Raw genomic sequence first — 19,142 nt, forward strand, 5'->3', positions numbered from 1 at the left:
GTAAGTTCCAGGAAAAGGCACAAAGCTACACAGAGAAACCCTGTCTCGAAAAACTAAAAAAAAAAAAAAAAAAAAAAAGATACAAATTTTACCTTCCAGAGGATCAGAGGCTTAGTTCCATGTAAGGAAAGTATGCTCACAATTATTACAAATGAAGTGCCACCCACCATCTTCTCCCGTTATTGCCCCAGGGGACTAAGGAGCCTACCTGGGGAAGGACGCCATTTGCACATTTTCTTGGAAATGTCCTGAATAAAACTTTTCAACTTGATGAACAAAGTCTACAGTTCTTCTTTCTTTTTCAGAAAAACACTCCTTTTCTTTTAAAATTTCAACCTTGGATAAAAGGCAACTAGAGTAATGACCACATAAAAGTGAAGAACATTTGCAAAACAAAAGCCATGAGATTAAATGCCATTTAATAACTGTATTCTGAGGTGGAGAATGCAGTTGGTAGAGTACTGTTGAGCATGCCTCAGGCCCTGGGTTTGATCCACAGCACCATGAAGAAATAGTGGGGAGAGGGGGAGGGAGAGGGAGGGAGAGGGAGGGAGAAGAGGGAGGGAGGGAGGGGGGCAGGGGGGAGGGGAGGAGGAAATTGTATTCTACACTAAATTTTATTTTATTCCATTATTTATTTATTTATTTAGTGTGCGTGTGTGTGTGTGTGTGCGTGCGTGTGTGTGTGTGTGTGCGTGCGTGTGTGTGTGCGTGTGTGTGTGTGTGCGTGCGTGCGTGCGTGTGTGCGTGTGTGTGTGCGTGCGTGTGTGTGTGCGTGTGTGTGCGTGTGTGTGCGTGTGTGTGTGCGCGTGTGTGTGTGCGTGCGTGTGTGTGTGAATGTGTGTGTGCGTGCGTGTGTGTGCGTGCGTGTGTGTGCGTGTGTGTGTGCGTGTATGCGTGCGTGCGTGTGCGTGTGTGTGTGTGTGTGCGTGCATGTGTGCGTGTGTGTGTGTGTGTGTGTGTGTGTGTGTAGCAGAGTGGGTATGTGTGGAAGTGAGAGGACAACTTGTAGGAGTTGGGTTCTCTTCCTCCACCATGTGGGTCCCAGCGATAGAACTCAGGCCGTCAGGGTCAGGGTCAGGCCGTCAGGCCGTCAGTCAGGCCGTCAGTCGGGCCGTCCAGCAGGATCCTTTATCTGCACCTTGCCAACCCGCTAAGCTGCATTTTAAAGTTAATATATATTCATATAAATTTCCCTTTACCAGAGTGTCAAATGAGAACATACTCAACCATTAAAAACAGATTATCATGTTTACTTATATATTTCCTAGATACTAAAATTATTCATTTTAAAGTTAAGAAATTTCACCAAAGTGGTCTAATAAAAATGTAATCCACAGCCAGGCATGCCTGTAATCCTAGCACCCGTAAAGCTGAGGCAGAAGGATTAAGAGTTGGAGGACAGCTTGGACTACATACCAAGCGCCTGTCTCAAAATAAAAAAACAGAAGCTACATTGTGACACCTTTACCTACCAAAATGTCCCGTATATTTTTATCAGTTGTATGAAAGCATATCTTGAGCAACTCATCTTCCACATTGAAGCCCTAAAATAAATGAAATTTTAAAGCTTACATTTGTAATGAACCCATTTGAATTAAATGTGTTAGGTGCAGAAATGCTCTTCTGTAGACGTGGATTCTGCTAGAACAGCACACGGCTTCTGCTCTTGGGAATATTTACTTTCTACATCAGTTATATGTATTGATTGCTTGTCCCCAAAGCCCTTCGTTATTTTCCCAGAGCAAAAGCAACACACAGAACAATTTAAGGTGATACCAGGCAACCAGAGCCAAGACTGCGGCAAACTGCTGTGACGGTTTACCTGGAGCCAGGGGCGGACAGAAACAATGAGCACATCTGCACCTTCGGAAAGAAAGTCACCCTGGGCAAGACTCCAGCCACACAGAGGAGGGCCCGATCTCAATCAGCCCAGAAGCCCTGCTTCTCCTAGGACTTCCCTTCTGAAGTGAAGCAACACTGGGGATCACCAAGCCCCAAGCCGGTGCCTAATGCACCAGAAAGTTCAAATGGAGATGAGAGGGGTCACCTGAAGAATACAGACTGTCCTCCAGTAGAACTGAGGCCCTACGCATGACATGTGTGACATCTATGAAAACACTGTCTCAGAGGGTCTGATAGTAAAGCACTTGAGAGGCTGAGACAGGAGGACTGTGAGTTCAAGGCCAGCCTGGGCTACACAGTAAGACAATGTCTAAAAACAAATGAAAACAAGGGATGCCAGGTGTGGTGGTTCATGCCTGTAATCCCAACATGATGAAGTTGAGGCAGGGGACCACAAATAAGTCTGAGGCCAGTCTGGGCTAGAGTGAGCTCTAGGTCATCCTGGCCTATAGAGACTTAGTCTCAAAAAAGAGGAGTGTGTTGAGTCTTCTTACACATCAGAGACAAAGAGATTCTTAGCACTCACCATATTCCTCAAGAGCATGGAGGCTTCCTCTACATTGTTGTCTTTTAAACTGTCAAACACCAAATCTAGGCCTATCCTGAGCAGCTCCTCGAGTTGTTGAGCAGAATGACCAATAATCCTGAAGAAAGTCTGTGCTTCCGGTATTTTGTTATTTAAAATGGCGTCAGCAATAACTTCCTAGAAAAAAGAAGAAAAGTACGTTTAACTTCCTCGTAGTCTTCTTATGACTGCCACTGCAGAACATATAACTGTGTTAAACACCGACGAAGGGGTCTTTCACCCAGAAGCTACTTCTTGGCAAGGTGTGGGGTCATGAACCGACTGAGGCAGAACCTCAGCAGCCCAGGACCCCACAACTCCGGGGACAGAGGAAAGTACTGTACAGCGCTCACTGATGAGGGCTGTGAGAACTGCTCCAGGACCATCCATCTAAACAGAGAACCCGAAAGGGGGCTGGGTGCCCAGGGGCGTGTGACTTCTCAGTAGAGACACTGAGCAGAAGACAGGTACTTCAAAAGGAGGGACATCCATCGTGTAGAGATGCAAAACGAGCCTGTGGGTGAGGAGCCTTTTGTCCTCAAACTTACGTGGAGCCACTATCAAACTGACAGCAAGAGGCCATACTTGTCATCACACTTAGTTTAGGAAGCAGCATGGACCGAAAGTAACTGAAGATAATGAGGAGTGGGAAGGTCACTGCAAGAGAGACCTAAACTGAAGATCTGAACCCCGGGAGAACAGAAGGCAGGCTTTCTTGTTTGTTTGCTTTTTGAGACAGGGTTTCTCTGTGTAGCCCTGGCTGTCCTGGAACTCGCTCTGTAGACCAGGCTGGCCTCAAACTCAAGAGATCTGTCTGTCTGTCTGTCATTCTTAATGGAGGCCTTAACGGCACCTGTAAATCACATTATCCATGTGCGAAAGTGTGTGGACACATGCACACGTAGGGTTCTGGAGAAAGAGTTCACAGCTTACATCACAGTTAACTGCAGTCCCCCTCGATACAGAGAGAGAGAGAGAGAGAGAGAGAGAGAGAGAGAGAGAGGGAGGGAGGGAGGGAGGGAGGGAGGGAGGGAGGGAGGGAGGGAGGGAGGGAGGGAGGGAGTTAAAAATCAGTGATTTTGAGAAAGAAGAACTGGGGAGTGTTGCTAGTGCTCTAGAAAACACTAATGGGAAGACCACGAGAAAAGAGACCTGTAAAGCAGACAGACAGCAGCCAAAACTGAGCAAGAACAGCAAGCTTCTGGGTAGAGAGCCAGGAAGAGAGCAAGGAGAAGCAGTCCCCCCAGGCTCCTGCCCTCCGCCCTCCACAGCAGTCCTGAGGACGCCAAAGCTCTGCTATACCCTGTTCCCTTGGCTGCTGTCAGCATGTGCAGCAGGTCACTGGCTCGGCCTCTCCAACACCACACTCTGTGGAGGGGGAGCCACTCTCCCAGCCCCCCCTCCCCCGCCCCGTCAACCACTCGGCAGCACATTAGCACATTTGTAACTAATTACTACTGCGAAAAGAGAATCGGACAGATGGACAGATGGAAGATTTAAATGGCAACAGTGTTCATTAGGATTTGTAATAAGTAGGACTCAAGGGGCTTCCTAGTAATGATGTCAGAGGACATCCCTAAGATCTAACTGCCAGAAGAAAGTCTGTTTATCCACAAGTCATCAATGCATGAGGCCAAAGTGCCCTGGAGAGGATGGTGGTACATGCCAACCACCCCCAGCTGGGGAGGCTAGGGTGGGAGGATCAGGAGTTTGTGCCCACCCTGGGTTACAAAACGAGTTCAAGGAAAGCCTGGGATAGTGAGACCCTGTCTCCAAAATAAATAAAATTCTAACCAAGTTCCAGGCCCAAGCCAGAGGCAGGACCGCTGGGAGTTGCCCCTGAGATGGCTTAGGGCTGATCCTGTGGCTGATACGGCATCACAGGGCACCTGCCTACGTGCAGCATTAAATTAGCAGGACCTAGAGGTACAGATTTGAAACCATGCCCAGAGAACCCACATCAGTAAAACCGAAAACTCTGGCCAGATTCCACATCATAGTGTACAGACTCTAAATTTGTTGCTTCTGGTGTTTTCTTAGGCTATCTGAACCTGGCAAAGAGATATGATGAGTACTCATTTACCTCAAAGCTGAGTTTCTCCCAAATTTTGCCCTCCTTTACTGTGAGGACATCTTTGTTTACATCGTACTCCTCAGTAGCATCTGCTGGCTTCCATGGGAACTTTATCATGAAAGTTCGAAGTTCGTTGATGTAGCTGGTCAGAATGTCCACTCCTTTCTGTAGATGCTCGTCTGTCTCTGCGAAAAACACCAGTTTTCTTTTTTTTTTTTTTTTTTTGGTTTTTTCAAGACAGGGTTTCTCTGTGTAGCTTTGCGCCTTTTCCTGGAACTCACTTGGTAGCCCAGGCTGGCCTCGAACTCACAGAGATCCGCCTGGCTCTGCCTCCCGAGTGCTGGGATTAAAGGCGTGCGCCACCACCGCCCGGCAAAACACCAGTTTTCTAATTGGCATATGCATGTGTGTGAGTGAGTGTGTGTGCATGAGTATAGGTGTGTTTGCATGTGTAAACAGGCTTGGGGAAAAAAGGGAGGGAGAACACACTACAACTTGTTGAAAGGAATTCTGGAAACTGTCAAATTTCAAAACAAGTATTTTCAAACAGTAAACCCGAGGTGTTTTTCCCTTTCTACAAGCAGCTGCATTTAGCACAGTCCTCTTCACTCTGCACAGATTATCCTTAGATCTTCCTGCCAGTGCTCGTAGTATCAAACCCGTTCCTTTACTCCGTCTTCTTCACTGGGGTGTGCCCCTGGCTCACTGGGGTGTGCACTCTCTTCATTGAGGTTTCCCTGACTCTGTTCTGACAGGAAAGGCATGGCCCACCCTCAGTGCTGTTCTCACCTGCGGTGTGAAGGAAGAGCTCCTTGATGTGCTTGTTAAGGAAAGACAGTGTGAGGTGAAGCAGCTGCTCGGCAAAGTGTTTGCTCTGGGTCTCAGAGTCACTTTCTCTAATCGCTGAGCAAAGCAAATCCAGTGCGGGCGTCATCTCTTCCACCTCTGGAACACAGGAAGAAATTAACACGGAGACGACCTCCTCCGCATTAGCACACCCATATGTTGGTTCCAATATTCTCAAATGCATAAACAAGGTCCAATGGCTTGGACAAGCTCACTCCTCATGAAGGCTTATTACTTGCAAACGTCAATGACTACAGTCACTAATGAACACTGACTGGTATTACTACTATTATTTTGCAGACTTGGTGTTTTATAAACTCATTTTTTTTTCTTTTCAACACCCAGCAAGTGCTAACTTCCTTTCCACAGACAGGAGCCTGAGGTGCAGAGAGAGTAAGTCACTCACCCAAGCTAATTCTGAAAGGGAATAAAGTGGCAGAGCCATTTTTGAGCTTAAGCTCTGTGACTGCAAAGCCACTCAGACAGGCATGCAGAGGACAGGCGTGCAGAACACCCCGACCCCTCTTCAAGCCTGGGGGCCCTCTCGGGTGATTCCTGCTTATCTCAGCATCCGCCCCGCTTTGCAGTTGCATGTGAGCAAGAGTTATGGGAAACACGGGCCCAGGGAAGTAAGCGAAGCTTCTTCCCATGCATCTGGTTCCAGATCCATTTCTACCTTTAGCAGTGCAGGTAAGAGAACAGAAGTCAAGACTGTCCAACAGTATGAGTGAACTGTGACCCTGCAACTGCTGACAGGACACTACTCAACAGCACAAACCAAGTCTTCTCCTGAGAATTAAACCATGTGTATGTCTCTAACTGAGAGGCACTATAAAGCACATCCAAGAGGGAGAAAAGCCAACCCTGCGATCAAGACAAGGTTGGTTGGGAGTGCAGCTCAGTGGCAGAGCACTCGCCTAGCATGTGCGAAGTCCTGGGCTTGATCCTCAGCACACAAAGAGGGGTGGGTAGAGAGAAGGGAGGAGGGAGAGGGAGGGGGAAGGGAGAGGGAGAGAGATGGGGGAGGGAGGAAATAGTTTATGAATTTCGTTCTGTTTCTGGTTTTTGTTTTGTTTTAAGACAGGGTCTCACTATGTAGCCCTGGCTGGCTGGCCTCGAGCTCACTATATTATAAATCAGGTCCTGTCCTTTAATCCACAGCAATCTGCCTGCTTCTGCCTCCCAAGTACTCGAATTAAAGCCCTGTGCCTGGTTTTGTTTCTTTTAAGACAAGGTCTTATACAATCCCAGCTTCCTTCAAACTTACTAGGTGGCACAGACAAGCTCTGAACTTGCAATCCTCCCTTCCCACCTCTAGAAAGGCTGGAATTACAGGCATGCAACACCATGCCTGACTGACAGGATGCCCATTTTATTTATTTTATATGTATGAGTGTTTTGCTCACATGTATGTATATGTACCATTGTGTGTGCCTGGTGCCCAAGGAGACCAGAAGAGGACATCAGATCCCCTGAAACTGGAGTTACAGACAGCTGTGAGCCACTATGTGGGTGCTGGGAATTGAACCCAGGTCCTTTAGAAGAGCACTGAGTGCTCTTAACAACAGTGCCCCTCTTTCTTACTTTTAACCACAGGTAAGAGGTATTGGATCTCTTGGAGCTAGAGTTGCAGGAGATTGTGAGCCACCTGACGTGGGTGCTGGGAACTGAACCTGGGTCCTCTGCAAGAGTGATAAGCACTTTTAACAGCTGAGCATCTCTCTAGCTGGGGATAATATTAAGAGGAAAAAATGTTTACTCATATATCATGAGAACACACATCAATGAAGAGATTGCCATTTTCTCCATGTAACTAAAGTGAAAATTCATAAAACTTGTCTGAGGACAATTTATTAAGGCAATTTCAACTGCATATTGCAGCAAAGTAAGCCAATACTCTTAGAGCTGAAAATTCTGCATCTAGAATTTATCCCAAGTAAATGACTATACATAGGCGCGCGCGCACACACACACACACACACACACACATACACACACACACACACACAGACGAAGACAGAGACAGAATGAACATTTATGTCATGCAGCTACTAGTTTAAACCAGGTGTGGTGGTACACACTGTAACCCCAGCACTGGAGAGGCTGAAGCAGGAAGACCACAAGCTAGAGGCTGACCTAGACTATTTCCTGAGTTCAAGGTTAGCCTGGGCTACACAGTGAGCCTCGGTCTCAAAAAAACTGGAATCACTCTATACATGTAATAAGAATTTGGCTGGGTAAATTATGATAGGTCTATACAAAGAAATTCTATGTCACTACAATTAATAACCATATATATTATTGTACAAAGATATATACAATATATATCAAGAGGGAGAAAAACAGATTATAATACTATGTGTACAGGGGGAAACATGCTTTATTACATAGTCCCTTTAAAGTAGGTTCTCAACCTTCCTAACACTGCAACCCTTTAATACAGTTCCTTATGTTGCGGTGACCCCCAACCATAAACTTATTTTTGTTGCTACTTCATAGCTGTAATTTTGCTACTGTTATGAATCATAATGTAAATATCTGATATGCAACACCAAAGGGGTCACAACCCACAGGTTGAGAACCATTGTGTTATTTGGCTACCTGGTTCAAGAATGTTAAGCTCCTCATTTGTTAAGAAAAGCCAAAATCTTGAAGAATTGTTAAAGTAGCAAAAATGTACACGAGTCAGTGAAATTACAGAGAAATTTCTTCATAACAAATCCCAGACTCTGTAAAATCCACACAACTCTGTAATTCAAAGTCAAGCTGTCAACGCACATCTCAGCGTGAAGATGGCTAGTTCCTGAAGAGTTTCATACCCCTTCACACATCATCCTCTTGAGACTAAAAGACCATCTTGTCCTTCCATATGAAAATCCAGCGCACAGCACAGGGTATGAACAGTAAACACTGTAGTCACCAGGGCAGCGCTCTTCTAGGACTGAAGAAGTGCCCCACGCTCAGCAGACAGTGCACCAGCACCGAGCACCTCCAGCCCTACAGTGAGAACATTTACAAACTCTGACAAGTTCCCTCCAAGTTCATACGCTCTGTAAATGAGTTCTGATAAGCAAAAAGGCCATTAGAAAACACAGTAATGGGGGTGGAGAGACAGCTCAGCAGTCCAGAGCACTGGCTGCTTTTTCGCAGGACAGGGGTTCCACTCCTAGGACCATGTCAGGTAGCTTACAACCATGTATAACTCTAGTTCCAGGGGATCCCTCTTTGGGCCTCCCCAGGCACCTACACAAATGTGGCCACATATACACATAAATTATAAAAACTGTAGTAATTTGAAAACATCTAAAATGATAGTATGCACATAGAAATATTTTACTTACGTCTTAAATATAACTGGGATGGAAAGTGATGCAGCTGATCAGGAACAGACTTTGAAGATGGAGTAAGAAGATTTTCCTTGCTCTTCAAGAAGAAATCTACTGTGTCCAGCTGCCGATTTTCTATGCCAGCCTAAACATGGAGAGGAAAGAAAGCAGAGAAGTTTTATTCTGTGTGTGCTGGGGGTTGGGGAGTGTGGTGGTATAAATAAAGTTGCCTGGGGTCAGAGCTATTAGAGCCATAGCAAGTGCGTGGCAGTGGTGGTGTACGCCTTTAAGGACCTGGAGGGCGGTACATACAAGCAGTGACGAGGCAGTCACATGATTGGGTTTACAACCAATCAGAAGCCAGAAAAAGAGAGACTAGAGACAGACACACAGGAAGGAGGGCTCCCTTTTCGGAGAGCTCTCTAGGCTGAGGAGGATCCCTGAATCAGGAAGGGTGAGGCTCTTGGCTCTGACCTCTTGGCTTTCTTCTCTGAATCAGCTCTGTGTTTCTTGTTTAATAAGACCACTGAATTACATCTACAGGGGAGGGCAAATTTTTTTAAACTTCCGAGTTTAATGAGCAGAGACACCAAACAAATGAGCCATCTTTACTTTGTTTTTTTTTGGTTTTTTTTTTTTTTTTTGGTTTTTCGAGACAGGGTTTCTCTGTGTAGCTTTGCGCCTTTCCTAGGACTCACTTGGTAGCCCAGGCTGGCCTCAAACTCACAGAGGTCCGCCTGGCTCTGCCTCCCGAATGCTGGGATTAAAGGCGTGCGCCACCACCGCCCGGCGCCATCTTTACTTTGTATGAGTACCTGGGTCCTAGTGAATTCCGACCATTTGACTAACTTGTTCTCGAATGTCCTTTGTCTTCCTTAGCTCACATAAAGGTCTAGGAACAATTAGACTTGCACAGTCAACCACCCACTACGGAAACTGACATTGTCCCTCTCGAGCGATAACGATCCTCAACGCCAGCGGAACCCTGCATAACTAGACCTGAGGTAACCCGGATCACAGCCGGGCCAGCACTGTTCACCACACGGACGTCTTAGCCCCTGCCTTTGTCCTTTTCCCCAAACCACTGTCAGCACCTGGAGGACAAGACTTAAGATGCTAACCTCCCTGGCCCGCTCTCCTCAGGGTTGGCCACACTGAAATAAATGCCTTTCTTGCTTTTCTATCACTCTGCTGAGAGACTTCTGCCTCAACCACTTACTGTTGGGGATTGAAGTTGGGGCTCTGGGTATGCTGGGCAAGTCTCCCACTGGCTTCCATCCCTAGCTCTGGCTGAACTCTGAGCGAAGGTTGACCCTAGCACACTAGGACCCACAGAGTGAGGTTTCCTAGGCTATAATTCCATAACAGTTTCTGTCCCAGCAGAAACAGGCTACTGGAAACTCTTCCAAGCTGGGCAGTGGTGGCACATGCTTTTAATCCCAGCACTCAGGAGGCAGAGCCAGGTGGATCTCTGTGAATTCGAGGCCAACCTGGTCTACAGAGTGAGATCCAGGACAGGCACCAAAACAACACAGAGAAACCCTGTCTCGAAAAACCAAAAAAAAACAAAAAACAAAAAACAAACAACAACAAAAAAACCAAACCTCTCCATCCAAAGCTCAGTAGTTGGGCTCTCCTACAAGAAGCTGTGATCTATTTGAATTGAAATCTTATAGCAGGATACTAATAAGTTAGCTGATCCTGAGTTAAAAAATTAAATAAAAACCTGGAACGTGTGTCAGTGGTAGATTATGCTCTTGCCTAGTGTGCACAAGGTCCAGAGCTGGATCTTTAGTATCTCAAAAACAAAAATAAAGAATAAAAAAGGACTTCCAATTTTTACTTAGATTACTTGGGGAGTTGAGGGAGGTCAAAAGGCCTTAGGAGAAAGGAAGCAAAATGCATGACATCTCCAAACCTGATGCAACCTCAGAGTTATAAAGACATAAGAACAACTATAGCCACCTGAGACCAACATGGCTGCAGGAAATGACCATGAACTGCCCCTCACGTCACTATACTGGCATTTCCATATCATTGGCTTTGCAAAATTCTCTGTTTCCATTAATAACAGCAGCACCCAGACTTAGACTGTAAGCTCCCCAATCGTAGCCATTAGCACAGCCCGTAAGGCAAGTCAGGCTTCCAAAGAAGACTTGGCCACACTTGATGACATACTGTATATGGATGAAAGCAATGTCAGAAAGCTGGACAGAAAACCTAATCAAGTTAAACACTGCAAAGCTTGGGGTTGGAGAGATAGCTCAATGGTTAAGATCACTTTTACTCTCTCAAAGGACCTGGGTTTGATTCCCAACACCTACATATTGCCTTAAACCATCTGTAATTCCAATTCCATGGCATCCAAAGCCCTCTTCTGACCTCCATGAGCACCAGCCACACACATGTAGGTAAAACCCCCATACATAGAAAATAAAATAAATAAATCTAAAAAAAAGTTAAAGAAACCTGGCAGCTAAAATGAAGATATTTGGGAACTATGAACAAGAAACAACTCATTATGAATGATTCCTATGTGACTCCAACTCTGAGCTGCTGTATCAGCAATGCCTCGGGTGCTGCAGGGTCTTCCTGGAGAGGGGTCTACTAGCTGGTCCTGTCCATAAGCTGCCAACTCACTCAGTAGTCTTGTGCCCAAAGGTGGTGGCAATCCTTAGCCCCAAACCCCACTCATCTCTTTAGCTGACTTACTGTTTACTGTAAAAATAGAGGAAGAAATTAGTTGTATTTTCAGAAGAATAAAAATGTTTGAGTCAGACAGTTTGAAGTATATGTAAGCATACTTGGACTAGCTGAACCTCTCACTTTGCCCTAATTATGAACTAGTATAATGAACAAATATGGGACAAAATAGAACACAATGAAGTAGGAATGATTTACAGACCCAGATCAGCTGTTGAGTCCATCTAGACTGGGAGAGTTTGGTCTATTTGGAGCGGATGCATGGCCAGCACCCAATGGTGCCCCCTGCTTGCTTTATAGCTGTCTACCCCGAACTCTTAGTCACAACAGCCCCATCCATGGCAGCCTTCTGCTTCACACTGGGAGTTTTAACTCGGCACATTCAGAGCACACACTGGTACATTCAAAGAGAGGAGAAGGTGGATGTGGCACACATATGATACCAGGACTGGGGAGGAAAGGGGGCACAGGGTCCAAGGCAGGAGGATTGTGAGTTCCAGGCCAGCTTGGGCTATGTAGGGAGACCTCACCTCATAATCATAAAAGACAGGAGCCACAGGTCTGTGGAATTCATCTTTACCACTTGGACTCGTTTTTTTCTCATTTTCTCAGCTTATTTGCTCTCATTTGAGAGACTTCTCCTCTAAAAATTTAATGACCTCCAGAAATGACACATGCATGTAGTTTATGTGTGATCAGTATAGGAATATATCTTTTTACATGCACATGCAACACAATGTCATGAATTGGGTGAGGGGTGAAAAAAAGAATTTAAAAGGTTGGAAAGGGCCTAGAGATGGCTCAGTGGATAAGAATGCATAATGGTCTGCAGAGGACCTGGGTTCAGTTCCCAGCACCTACATGGCGTCTCACAACTGCCTGTAACAACAGCTTTGGGGGATATGATGCCCTTGTTTGGTCTCCAAGGGCACCTGCACTCATGTACACATATCCCTACACACACATACACACACACCCCTACACACACAGATCTCAGGAGGTAGAAGTAAGAAGATCACGAGATCAAGGCCAGTCTTGGATACATAGCAAGTCTGAGACTGGCCTGAGATACTCTTATCTTAAAAACAACCAACCAACCAACCAACCAAAAGCCTTTCAGAGGCTGTACCGTGATGCAGAAACACCCTGACTCTTACTCTAGTTCCTTTTTTATTAGAATATTGTGGTTACTCAACTGGCCACTCTGTGTCTCTTTCTTAATCGAGAGAGAGAGAGAGAGAGAGACAGAGACAGAGACAGAGACAGAGACAGAGAGACAGAGACAGACAGAGAGACAGACAGAAACAGAGAGACAGACAGAGACAGAGAGACAGAGAAAGAAGAAAAATTACTTAGTCATGCATGGGTAGTTCATGTGATTGTTTCAGGACCAAATTAGAAATATACAGAAAAGAATATGTGAACTGTAAAATGCTATATAAATTCAGATTATATATTCTAAAGCTGTATAGAAAGGAATACAGAAATAAAAGATCATTTCTACTCTGTTCTCCATAGCTTGCTTCTCATCATATCAGCTTACTATTGCCTACATTTCTGTCATGTTATCTTTTTAAAATACTATTTCTTATTATTTTCTATCTTTAGAGCCAGTAAGAGTAATAAGAGTTAAGAAAACAAATAGTCAACCCTGGAGAGATGAAGGGTAAAGACGGAAAAATATGAATTCTCTCAGTCATCATTTACACAGCAAGTGAAGTGGGACAGGTCTCACTGTTACCTCCAGAGCGTGTATAGGAATTGAGCACCGTCCCCAACCATTGAGATGACACAGGGAGTCCACAGTGCTGGCACTTCCATGGATCATCAGTCTGTTCAAAAACTCCTCTTGAGTCAGACCAAACACAATCAGAGAGAGACCATTTTCTATGGGAAAAATAAAAGTTAGCATTACTAAATTAGTAAGAATTTAGATCTTAGAATTATGACTTAGAAATTAATTTTGAATTACCTAATATTTCCATACTATAGCTAAAATACATATATTGAGCTGAGTATGGTGGTGCATGTCTTTTACTCCAGTACTTGGTGGGGAGAGGCAGGTGAATCTGTAAAATCTAGGCCTATTTGGTTTACAAAGTGAGTTCCAGGCCAGTCAGGGCTATAGAGACCCTATCTTAAAGAAAAAATTTAAATATCCGTATGTATGTATGTGTGCATGTGAATTACCCTGTGTATTAATTATTTTACTGCTGTGATAAAACACCATGACCAAACTTGGAGAGAAAAGGTTTATTTCATACTAAAATTTACCTTCATTCATTTTTTGAAGGGAAGCCAGGGCAGGAATCTGAAGAAACTGAAGCAGAGGCCATGAAGGAGTACTGCTTACTGGCTTGCTCCCCAGGGCTTGGTCAGTCTGCTTTTTTTATTTTAATTTTATTTTATGTATATGATGTTTTTCTGTACGCATGTATGTGCACCACGTGCATGCCTGTTGGGATTCCCTGAAACTGGAATTATACATGATTGTGAGGCACCATATGGGTGCTGAGAATCGAACCCAGATCTTCTGCAAGAGCAACAAATGCTCTTAACTGCGGATCCATCACTCCAGCCCCTCAGCCTGCTTTTTATATAACCCAGTCCAACTGCCCAAGGTGGCACCATCCACAGTGGCCTGGGCTCTCCAAAATCAATCATTAACTGAGAAAATGCCTCCAACCAGATTGCCTGTAGGCAAGTCTGAAGGGCATTTTCTCAGCTGAGGTATCAGGTTGACAAGGAGGGGATGGCCACAGGTTTGAGACCAGTCTGGTCTACATAGCAAGTTCCTGGCCGGCTAGGGCTAAGCTGTGAGATTCTGTCTTTAAAAAAAGCAAAGTAAAACAAAAACAGAAAACTAGGAGCTGAAGAAGAAATACAGCAGCTGAATCCCACACAATACTCAACACCTTTGTAGAGGTTCTAGCACCTACGCTGAGTGAATGCATCCTATATGTAAACTGCCCTATAATGGCAGCACAGGGGCCAGGGAGGTCAGGGAAGTGTAAGAAAAATCTAACCAGAAATACAACAGCCACCAGAGAACCCCAAACAGAAATTCACCAGCCACCAGAGAACCCCAACCAGAAATTCACCAGCCCACCAGAGAACCCCAACCAGAAATACAACAGCCACCAGAGAACCCCAACCAGAAATACAACAGCCACCAGAGAACCCCAACCAGAAATACAACAGCAACCAGAGAACCCCAACAAGAAATTCAGCAGCCACCAGAGAACCCCAACCAGAAATACAACAGCCACCAGAGAACCCCAACCAGAAATTCAACAGCTACCAGAGAACCCCAACCAGAAATTCACCAGCCACCAGAGAACCCCAACCAGAAATTCACCAGCCACCAGAGAACCCCAACCAGAAATACAACAGCCACCAGAGAACCCCAACCAGAAATACAACAGCAACCAGAGAACCCCAACTAGAAATACAACCACCAGAGAACCCCAACCAGAAATACAACAGCCACCAGAGAACCCCAACCAGAAATTCAACAGCCACCAGAGAACCCCAACCAGAAATACAACAGCCACCAGAGAACCCCAACCAGAAATTCACCAGCCCACCAGAGAACCCAACTTCACCCCAACACATAAATTTCTATGCAGAAATGCAGGTCCAGTATGCTACAGCACTAACAGCTACAGATCCAGATTTTGTATAAATCTGTCACTTTGCACTTTATATTTTTGTTATCTAAGCTAGGTGTGGTGGCGTAGGCCTGTAGTTCTAAGAACTGAAAGATACAGACGGTAGGATCAGTGGTTTCTGTTTTGGTTTTGGTTTTGAGACAGGGTTTCTCTGTGTATCAGTACCAGCTGCCCTGGAACTTGCTTTGTAGACCAGGCTGGCCTCGAACTCAGAGATCTGCTTGCCTCTGCCTTCCAAGTCCTGGGATTAAAGGTGTGTGCCACCACCGCCTAGCCTAGGATCAGCGTTTAAGACCAGTATCAGTTACACACACAGCAAGTTTGAGGTCAGCTGGGACTATGTGAGACCCTGCTTTAAAACCAAATAAAATAAAACTCCAGTCAGTGCCAACCAAAATGAATAGGCAACATACACATGGCCCATAATCGGCTGGCTCGTAACCTCTGTTGTGTAGACTCAAGTCAGAGGAGGTTTCTCCGAGTTAAAAATTCAGCCCACATTACTCTTACTACCTAGTATTAACATTAAGCTGAAGAGAAATTATTTAAATTAAACACAGGGCTGGAGGGATGACTCAGTGGTTAAGAACACTGGGTGCTCTTTCTGAGGGGCCCACATGGCAGCTCACAATTGTCTGGAACTCCAGACCCAGAGGATCTGATGCCCTCTTATGGCCTCTGCTGGCCCCAAGCATGAATGCCAACAAAACACCCACACACATAAAATAAATTAAGACACATAGGACAGTGTTACAGAGAACAACACCAAGTTTCCTCCCAGAATAAGGACCACTTTGCAGTAAGACTGGGCACATGCTGGCAGCAAGGCACCAGATGTGAAATACATTGAGAGGTCACACCTTGGGCTGGCAAGAGAGCTCAGTGTGAAAAAAGACCGCCAAGCCTGATGAACCAGAGTTCAATCCCTGGGAGCCACATGGTGGAAGAAGAGAACCAGCTCCCACAAGTTGTCCTTGACCTCCACACGAGTGCTTTGGCATTCGTGGGTGCGTGCATGCACACACACACGAGAAACAAGTAAGTGTAATTTTAAGAAAGCAGTTACACCTCTAAGCAGTGTATTCCAATCAGATACAGACACGCCCACCTGTCAAAACAAGGCACAGCTGCTGGTCTCCACTGCTATCCACAGGAGCACACTTCTGGCCGAGAGAAAAACACTGCATGCTCTGGGTCTCCAGGTCCCAGAGGACAATGGTGCAGCTGGCGGTTCCTACTGCCCGAGTAAACAGTGCCGTAAATCCCGTCACAGACATGCACTGGAGCTCGGAGGGCTGCTCTTGTTCGCTCAGCTGCATTGTCTCCCACGGTCTTCTTGGATCACTAGTCTTGATGTGCTCCTGCGGAAAAGCACACTGGCCACACACAACATCTCCTGGGATGAACACATGGTCTGGCACAATGGGAGTGTGGTTACCAGATTCCGGGGACTCCAAACGCCGAACACCCTGGAACCACGGAGCACAACAGGAAACCTCTGGTTTGGAGCTCCTCGCTGTCTCATTCAGGGATGACAGCTGGGCCCTCCAAGACCTAGGAGACAGGGCAGACTTAACACCATTACAGTAAAGGCACCAAGTCAAATGCGAGCTAGGGTAAAGACACTTGGAACCGCAGCTTCCACCTATAGTGGGAGGCAGAGGCAGGAGGATGATTCTGAGTTGAAGGCCAACCTGCTCTACATAGCAAACTGCAAATCAGCTAGGACTACATTGCCTCCAAATAAACAAACAAACAAATAAATAATAGTATCTGCCATGTAGAGACTTTTCATGAAAATATAATGTCAGAAGGACAAAAATAATGGCAATACACTAAATCCTAAGTGTTTATACCTATCAACTTGAAAGGAAACCTTGGTCAGTTTCATGTTGTGGACAGAGTTAACAAGGTCGTCTTCATCTATTCCAGTAGGCCCTTCAATAGGAAGGTCTTCCAGTGTTCTTTCACACAGTAGGTGTCCTGGGTGTTGCCTACATTGGAAAAAAAGGTAGCTGTATCAAAAAATGATAAACAACCCCAAATTTGTGTCACAAGTGCTTCTGGATTTTTTTAGTTTGCTTGTTTTGAAATTTTTTGAGAGAGAGGGAGATCAGGAGAGAGAGATCACACAGTTGGGTGGGGAGGATCTGCAAGAGCTGGGAAAGGGAAGGAATATGATCAAAATAGAGTGTATGAAACTTTTTAATAGGAAATGGACATGGGATACAGAGAAGAACAGCATAAATATTATATTCCTAAGATTGTAGTCTCTCTAACCTCCCTTGTAGAACAGTGATAAAGTCAGCGTCAAGAACTTGACTCTATGGGCTGGAGAGACGGCTCAGTGGTTAACAGCACTGGCTGCTCTTCCAGGAGACCTGGGTTCAGTTCCCAGCACCCACATGGCTTGTAACTGTCTGCAACTCCAGTCTCTGCAGGCACTGCACACATGATACACAGACATACGTGCAGGCAGAACACCCTTTTATACAAAAAAATAAAAATAAAAAAATTTAACAACACCAACAAAAAGAATTGGACTCTATGGAGCAGTTCATTTCTGAAGGTGGAAAGAGCACTCACTGTCTAGCACACTGCAGACAGATGTCAGGCTGATTTACACAGACCTTGAGGCCTTTCAACAGCCTTGCAGAAGTATAACCCACTTCACAGATACAGACACTAAGGCTTAAGAGAAACATGGAACCAGGCTCATTTAACCATAAAGCTCGGGGTTCAATTTTTTTTTTTAACATTTATTTACTTACTTGGAGAGTAGGGTAGAGAGGATTTAGGCATTCCATAGAGTGCACATTTAGCCAGCCCAAAGCTAAGGTTTTTTCCTTTTTCTTTTTCTTTTCTTTTCTTTTTTTTTTTTTTCTTTTTTTTTTTTGAGACAGGGTTTCTCTGTGTAGTTTTGGTGCCTGTCCTGGATCTCACTCTGTAGACCAGGCTGGCCTCGAACTCACAGAGATCCACCTGGCTCTGCCTCTCGAGTGCTGGGATTAAAGGTGTGTGCCACCATCGCCCAGCCAAAGCTAAGGTTTCTAATAACTTATTATACCATAACAAAGCAAGATTTAAGCCAGGGTCAGTAAATGAACAAGAACTCTGTGTGTGTGTGTGTGTGTGTGTGTGTGTGAGAGAGAGAGAGAGAGAGAGAGAGAGAGAGAGAGAGAGTGTTAAGGTGGGACAGCTGTGTGGAAAGAGAACTGTCACATCTGAGGAACGAAGGACTGTGGCAGCCAGAGCACAGCCAGTGAGAAGCACGAATCTGTGACAGGACAGGAAGCCCGAAAATCTGGCAGGAGGCCGATGGTTCGGAGCCTTGTGGGCGACCAGGGAAGCTTAACTTTCATCTTTAGGAGAAAAGGCAGCGAAAGGAGAGGTCGGGCAGAACTACAACGTGATCATATGCAGAACAGAGCTAGGGAGAGAGGAAAGCGTTTACTCTCATAACACACTTCGGAAGTGTTGAACTAGGAAGGTATGATGCTGACATTTGTCCAGGAGATGATGACACGTGAATATGTGGCTGGACCACTGATGAGATAGGCATTTTAACGACTTTGGAGAAAAGTCCTTCAGGGGATGAGGGCAGACACAAGGACACTGACCCGGTGTTTGTTACAGCAGCTCAGGTAAGGAGACAGTGGCGTGGCTTGGGGTGCAAACAGTGGAGGGGAGGACAGCCTGGAGGGACTCGGGAGGACAATGGCTGCTACTTGTCCGTTAACTGGACACGGACCTAATACTGAAAAGAGACTGTAAATATAGAAAAGGAAGAGAAGTAGAGAAAGGTCCCGGGGGGGGGGGGGGGGGGGGGGGAATGAAACCTCATAAAAATGTAGGAGGCAAGGTCATTCAAGAAAAGGGATGAATAAAGACATGAGCAGGTCTGAGCGAAAACAGAGGGTTAAAAACATTTTTCTAAGTCTGGGTATGGTGGCACACACCTACAATCCCAGCCCTGGGAGGCAGAGGCAGGCAGACCTTGAGTTTGAGGCCAGTCTGGTCTACATAGCAAAACTCTCTCAAAAAACTACAAA

General features: G+C 45.5%; 1 protein-coding gene across 1 annotated transcript in view; it reads right to left on the bottom strand.

Annotated features, from left to right (window-relative positions):
* Spg11 (SPG11 vesicle trafficking associated, spatacsin) overlaps positions 1-19,142 on the bottom strand; it is a 73,097-nt gene that overhangs the window by 42,507 nt on the left and 11,448 nt on the right. The window contains exons 5-13 of the mRNA XM_052726410.1: positions 16,947-17,084; positions 16,199-16,644; positions 13,161-13,306; positions 8,732-8,861; positions 5,334-5,489; positions 4,554-4,729; positions 2,432-2,608; positions 1,476-1,547; positions 209-336 (exon numbers count right to left, since the gene is read on the bottom strand). Coding sequence (XP_052582370.1) covers positions 209-336; positions 1,476-1,547; positions 2,432-2,608; positions 4,554-4,729; positions 5,334-5,489; positions 8,732-8,861; positions 13,161-13,306; positions 16,199-16,644; positions 16,947-17,084 — 1,569 coding nt within the window. The remainder of the gene's footprint in view (positions 1-208; positions 337-1,475; positions 1,548-2,431; positions 2,609-4,553; positions 4,730-5,333; positions 5,490-8,731; positions 8,862-13,160; positions 13,307-16,198; positions 16,645-16,946; positions 17,085-19,142) is intronic.

Source organism: Peromyscus californicus, unplaced genomic scaffold, assembly GCF_007827085.1.
Source record: "Peromyscus californicus insignis strain IS unplaced genomic scaffold, ASM782708v3 Scaffold_7__1_contigs__length_154581171, whole genome shotgun sequence".
Lineage (NCBI taxonomy): Eukaryota > Metazoa > Chordata > Mammalia > Rodentia > Cricetidae > Peromyscus > Peromyscus californicus.